This window comes from Trachymyrmex cornetzi, unplaced genomic scaffold (assembly GCF_001594075.2).
Source record: "Trachymyrmex cornetzi isolate Tcor2-1 unplaced genomic scaffold, Tcor1.1 scaffold2610, whole genome shotgun sequence".
Taxonomy (NCBI): Eukaryota; Metazoa; Arthropoda; class Insecta; order Hymenoptera; family Formicidae; genus Trachymyrmex; species Trachymyrmex cornetzi.
Window position 1 is genome coordinate 16,578 of NW_017297282.1, and position 7,143 is coordinate 23,720.

Genomic DNA, 7,143 nt, shown 5'->3' on the forward strand with positions numbered 1-7,143 from the left:
TGTAGTCATAAAATTTAATTTAATTTTTGTAACTTAAAAGTACTGTTACGTCCTGCCCTCCGCGAGAATATAATTTTGTTTTTTTTTGCGCATATTTTTGTTGTTTTATCTTTTCATTTTGCGCTGATTATTATTTTTGTATCTTACTTCGTCTATCTAAAATATTTCTATTGTTAAAATTACAAGTATTCCTAGTGGGAATCTTAATCGGCAACGTGCGATTCCATCGCGCCGACACCACGTGACACGCGTGCCTCGTGAGCCATTCGGAGCGCCCATGAGGCGCGTACCGCGTGCCGATGCGTTGCGACGAAATGCTAGGCAGGATAACTTCGCATGGAGTCAAGAAATCATTTTCGTACGCTATGACCGTCATGTCATTACCTTCCTACACGGATTTAGAGAAAATTAGCTTAATCTAAACGCCTCAACGCCTATAATCCTCCAAAATAAGAATAAGTTAACGCGCACGAATCACGGTCCGCGATGCGCGTGTCGCTCGTCGTTCCGAATTCGCAATGGGATTTCGGCCGCTCTGATCGAAAATATTGTTAATTTTGGAGTCTCGCATTGCGCTAATACATTTTTCTAATTAATTTGCTGTCTTTTAGTCCTTGTGACCGCCTTAATCAGTTCGAAACGGATGAGTAATGCGAATTAGTTGCGTTAGCGAGCGCCGACCAATCGAGGGTCGGGAAGGGAGCAGCGCGGTTCACGGAGAGAGCAGCGCGGACCACGGAGAACTACCCGAAACTTAATTTATTAATAACTTTAAAATTCTACTAATGAACACGGAAACAACTCGATTTCTCAGTTTTAAATTAAGTTCGCGTAAACCATGCCGAGTTTTAGTCCGGTATGAATAATATTTCGGGAAGAAAAGTCCATTTTTCGCATTTGTCACGTACGCCCAATTCTGGAAAATTGCACTCCCTCTTCCTCCCGACTCGCGAGCGCTACCGACTGGCGTCCTATATAAACAGGGCGAAAACCAAGCCCGGCGTTATTGTTATTCAGTCTCTTGCTGATTGAGGAAGTCAATACTGGATCTCGCTATTTGTTGGAATATCTTTAATAAAATTGCAGAACAGAAGCACGCATGACTTAACTCAATGGGTTCCCTTTTCTTATATCCCTCGAGCTGACTGCGTTTATAGAAGCTGCTCAGCCTTCCCCTTTCTCCTAGGCTGCGCTTGTAGGAGCTGCTTAGCCTACCCTTCCCTCTCAGGCTAACTGCGCTTATAGGAGCTGCTTAGCCTATCCTTCCCTCTCGGGCCGACTGCGCTTGTAGGAGCTGCTCAGTTCACCCCCCTCCTTCGGACTAACTGCGCTTGTAGGAGCAACTTAGTTCGTCCTTTTTCTCGGAATTAACTGCGCTTGTGTAAGAGCTGCTCAATTTTTTCTTTCATTATTACTCATTTCTCTCACAAATATCTTTCTTTCATTACAATAAGGTCAATTAACCGCGTCGGGAACATAATAAAATTATCTTTTCGATAGAACGATCAACTGCGTTAACATCAATGTAACCAGCGTATCAGCTAACTTCGTATTAAATAAAAATTCAACTTTTAATATAGTGGATATTCTGTTCTCCTCAATCCTCCTCCGTACCCCATCCTTCAAAGGTATGAAGTGATGAAACGGCTCGAATTGCTCGGGTCAATTATTGATTTCTTTGGTAGATGAACGTTAACTAATTTGACATTTGTTTCAATTACAATTAATCGCTAAAGCGTTAAGGCCAATTCAACAAGCAATTTATTAATTTGTTCAATCAAACAATTTATCATATCACACTCACATAAAGAACAATTCTGAATTCTATTTTGAGATAACATTAACGAACAACTTTAAAATTCTAGAGCAATTATAAGAAATAAAGATTCGTAAAGGATTCTTGTAGCATGCGATACGACGGCGCTAGCGGTCTCATGATTTGCCGCTTGATCTGAGACGCGCTTGTATTCTGATCGTACCACCCCTCCCTTAAACACTCCGCCACTCTTCCAATCCAGTATCCTGTCTGTCCGCCGCGCTGGACCGTCTTTTGCTCCCACTTCACATCCAGCAGCGACGCGGCCTCAAAATATAACGCAGGGATACTTAATTCGCGATTGCTTTCTAATAATTGATAACATAATTAGTGACAACGGATTGATAATACGGAAACCGCTGCATCTCAACGCAACAATTTACAAACGCGGAGATATTTATATCGTTACCTCCGTCAGGTCGTAACAGCACATTAAATTTTATGTCTTTTTTTAACAGTGTATCTCTTGAACGAAGCGTTTCCGAGCATACGTCCAAAGGAAAATTTTTGTTTGTTCTGAATTCATATTATATGTTTGGCGGTTTAACCGGGAAACACTCTGTATAATAAAAATATACCTCAATCATTTTTTCCAAATACTTTGTTTTTTCTTCGACATTTAATTTTTGATTCTCAATCTCTTCGAAAGTCAACATTAAATCATTGATTTGCTTCTTGCAATCGTCCACCTTTATTTGTTTATTCTCAATCCCGATTGTTTTACGCCTTGCATTAGCTCGGATTTGTTGTACGCGACGTGCCAAATCTGCCACTAACTTCTTCTGGGTGTGAAGCTATCTCAATAATTATTGAAATGTATAATCATTCAGTAAAATTATAAAAAATAAAATAGTTAATAGCTGTTGCATTTAAATTGGCATGCAATAATTAATAAAATTAGATTTATAATTTTATGGAAAATAAAAGTCTTTCTTTTGTAGTTTTCACCTCAATAGCGTAGATGTCAATTGTTTTCACGATTTTGCGTTGTTTTTCTTGGACTGCAGTAAGTTTCTTCTCCGAGTATTTAATCAACTGCTCTATTTCTTTGTTATTTACAATTTGATCCTTTAAAAATTGTTCTACTTCTTCGAGATTTTTCTTTTTCTCCCTACTGATCTCTCGCAACGTTTCGATTTCCTACAACGATATGTATCATATATAGATGCAAAATTGGAAAAAAAATTGTTTATACCCTTAGACCATTCTGTATATTGTTGTCTCTCTGGCGCAGAATGTTGACACTTTGCATCCATTGGTTTATCATCTGTTTGCGTTCTTTTAACGCTTCCATGTACAGTTTTGCTGTACGATTTAGAACGATCTCCATCTCTCGTACTTCACCGACAGTTTTGATAATAGTTCGACGATAAATTTCGAATTCCATGCTGAGCTTTCGTCGTTTTTGTTCTAATTCCTAAGAATTAAATTGTATTTTAAACAATAAGAAAATCGATCGATGAGATTAAATACGCGCAAGTGAAAAAAGCCATATTCGGTCAAGGCGATTCTTCATATCTAATTATATTTCTTTTGTGAATTTATACAATTTCCTGTTCAAGCTAACTGTGCGCTAATTCCCAAACGAGATAACCCTGGTAGAAATATATACACTGCTCCTAGATACCTATCCAGTTACTATCTAACTTTACTGTATTCTCATTAATTGTGCCAACACTGAGTAGGAAATGGACAAGAACTTGATAGAGTTTTATTCTGTTTCATAAGCAGTTGGCTTGCTTATTAATCAATTTGATATCCATTATATGTTGTGTTTCTATTCAGTAAATGGTTTCAGATTTTACGCAATTTTTGTATGCAGTAACTACAAAGTTCTATCCTGACTGGGATCCTAAGTAGTTTTCTTCAGTTACTAGACAAAAGTTGGTATAATTGTTTAGTAAGTATAAAGTTCAAATGTCGTAATCGACTTGTGTAAGTGAATTCGTCAAGGTTTAATGCCAATCAAGTCTAAACACAGGTAATTGTTGTGTATAAGTTTTTATTGTAAAATTCTATACGTTTCGATCCCAGTTTTGGATCCTTATCAATGGTTCGTATCAATATAATATCTCATCGTTTTTCCTGAAACACTAACGTAGATGTCTTGGTCATTCAAATTCTATTATTCAAAATTGAAACGTTGTAAAGTGTATAAATTAACGTATGTGTTATGTGATTTTGACTAGAGAGCAGTCGTGAAAGTTTAAGCGCGTCATTATTGTATGTATGTTGTTATTCAATTATTCTATTCTTAATTGATATCTATTATGATTATGGTGTTGTACTCCATAATCTCTTTTATATTGTTTAGTAAGTGCTCAAAAAATGCATGAAATTTCTGCCAAGGAATATTTTTCGCAATTAAATTATTAATAAATTTGGTATTAAAATCTTTCTAAAATACCTAAGAGCATAAAAATTGTTGAATTACTTGTGATATTATAGTCTGACTTTGGTTTAAAGCTACATTTAAAAAGAGCATCAAAATTATTAAATTACTTGTGATATTATAGTATGGCTTTGGTTTAGGGCTACATTTAAAAATTGACAAATAATCTGTGCATAGTAGTTTGAAATAGAAATTGTATAAATTTACAAAAGAAACATGAACAGACACAGAGAACCGCCTTGACCAAATATGGCTTTTTTTACTTACGTTTGTATTTTAAAATTATATATCATACATATAGTAGGTAAAACAACAAAAAACTTCAAAACCAGGACGAATGAGAGTCAGCGTGATAATTAATACGCAATCTTAATTCTTCAATCCAAAAATAGATTCTTTATTCCAAAAATAGTACGTTTCAGTTCACTTTGGAACCATCTTCAGCAAAACAAATTTAAAATATCAATTCCTTCATGTCAAAGAAAAAATCACCATCAGATTAGCAGATTTGATGTTATAATCTATTCGAAACATTAAAATTTTCTTATAAGTATTTCTATTGAACAAGTTTCAAATTAACAATAAAATTGGTGACTCACCCCAAGAGACATAGAAGGAATTCGTCTCAACATTGGATTAACTAATTACAATTAATATTCACTAAAAAGTATCAAGTTAAAAAACGCATGTTGATCGCAGCTCGAACGGAACATGACTAAAACACTTGATATAATCGGAAAGAAATGTCAGGTCATATCACGAAAATAAAAAGAGTTACGAAAATAAAAAGAATCACGAAAATAAAAAGAATCACGAAAATAAAAAGAATCACGAAAATAAAAAAAATCACGAAAATAAAAAGAAAATGATATTAGGTATTAAACTTAATTCCTGCCGTTTTTCGTCTCCAAAATTGATTTGTTTCGAAGGGAAATACCTTAATCAAAGTATTATTAATAATGTATTATTAATTAGTAATAAAGTAGAAAATGGAGGAAATTACTTTGATTAAGGTATTCATTCATCTTCCCTTCGAAACAAATCAATTTTGGAGACGAAAAACGGCAGGAATTAAGTTTAACACCTAATAATTTCGATACATAAACAAAAATTTTTGTACAACTGAAAATATGTAACTATTTGATGTCTTTTAGTAACTGTATGTAATATGATGTACACCTTCTGTATCTGAGCGTAAATTCAGACTATTTTGTTGCATTAATGTAGTAGGTAAAACTTTCCAATTTTCACAGAGAAATCTGGCCTTTTACTTATAGTCCAGTCGTCAGAGATCTGACATCTAAAATGATCCGACCTGGCTGAAATTTTGTGTGAATGTACATTAGTAGTCCCCAAAAAAGATGCAAAAAAGTTTACCACTCCTACCCCCGGGCTTCCCCCTAAAACCCCCCCTCGTAGGGGGGAAAAAAGGGGAAAAACGGAAAACATCGATTTCCCAAGAATCTGTACGCCGTAGAAAAAAATGTTTCAAACAAGAAATGTAGCTGAGATAATTTTGAACAAAAATGTTTCTTAGCACTTTTTGTGTAGAATGAACCGTTCTCTCAGAAACAACGCTTGAAGCGACCGGTGATTTTGAATGTCAGTTACGCGCGCGAAATCAATTTTTTAAATAAAATTTCTATCAACTCGACGGTAATAATTCGATATCTTTTGATCAGAGTGTCCTATCGACAAAAATCAAAATGCATTTTAAAGGTGAAGAGTGCAGCTTTCGTATGCAATTTTTGCATTTTGCCGCAAATGAAGTCAGTTTCTATAAAGCTGTTAAATAAATAAACGTTGCGCGATTTTTGCCATTTTTTACGATTCTCATGAGATCAATAAAATTTATCACTTCCATTGACCGGTCGCTGTGAAATTTCCATTGTTAGAGCCTAAACTTCAAAACCTATAACATGAAATTTCGATTTTGAGTTTTGGCAAAAAATATGAGGCATTTGAAATATGCCTAAAAAACGCTGAATTTAAACTTTCACATTACAAACGATCTCACGTCACGGGAAATGCTTCCACGAAGACGGCATTGGGTGGAATTTGTAGCTGAAGATGTGTAGTTTTTAAACACGTACTTGTGGAATCGAAAAGAAGCAGTTTTAAACGTTTTATTTGAAGTATAAGGCCAAATATCACGATTTCCTCATTTTTCACAAAAACATAACTTTCGATTCCGACCATATTTCGGGACGTTCGAAACGGGAAATTGAAGCTGAATGTTTCTACTATTGATTGCATATAGTCGCTTCATGCAGGCGAGTTTTGGAATTTCAAGGGAGACCTTCGAAAACAGGTAACAATGCGCTCCGCTCGAGTACTACCGGCGGGTTACAATTCTCGCAGCGGCGGCGCGCGCAGCTGCCTACATGCATACGCTTGGCTGCACGGCAGTATTGTGTACATGTCTCGGCCCTGCGTCGGTGTGTGTGCTCTAGCTGTAGAGTCGTGCCGGTCGTGCGGAGTTAACGGATTTTTCAGTGCTTCAACGTATTAATAAGTGTGTGAAAAAATTAGTGAATTCGGTAAGTATTTATGATATTTATGCAATGACATGATATTTATTTCATAGGTGTTTTTTTTATCATTAAAATAATCTGACATTTACTTAAAAAAATGTAATATTTCATATAACTCCGAAAGCACGTGTCGCTTGAGGTTATATTCATGACACGTTTATCGTAATATTTTTTACATGTATACATGAACAAAAAAGTTCCTTACCACTTTCTTTGTAGAGTGAACCATTCTCTCAGAAAAAACGATTCAAGTAACGAGTTATTTTGAGTGTCAGTTGCGCGCGAGAAATGAAATATTTGAACAAATTTTTATCAAGTACGCGGTAAATATTCAATAACTTTTGTTCCCAGTGACCTACAGGGACAAATAAAAACGCATTTTAAAGGGGAAGAGTTCAGCT

At 35.5% G+C, this 7,143-nt stretch overlaps 1 protein-coding gene across 1 annotated transcript in view; it reads right to left on the reverse strand.

The window, feature by feature from the left end:
• Positions 1-2,394: 2,394 nt before the first annotated feature.
• The window catches only part of LOC108761741 (coiled-coil domain-containing protein 39), a gene marked incomplete at its 3' end in the record, with an annotated part of 25,352 nt that continues 20,603 nt past the window's right edge, over positions 2,395-7,143 (reverse strand). The window contains exons 2-4 of the mRNA XM_018508454.1: positions 3,012-3,233; positions 2,765-2,956; positions 2,395-2,610 (exon numbers count right to left, since the gene is read on the reverse strand). Coding sequence (XP_018363956.1) covers positions 2,395-2,610; positions 2,765-2,956; positions 3,012-3,233 — 630 coding nt within the window. The remainder of the gene's footprint in view (positions 2,611-2,764; positions 2,957-3,011; positions 3,234-7,143) is intronic.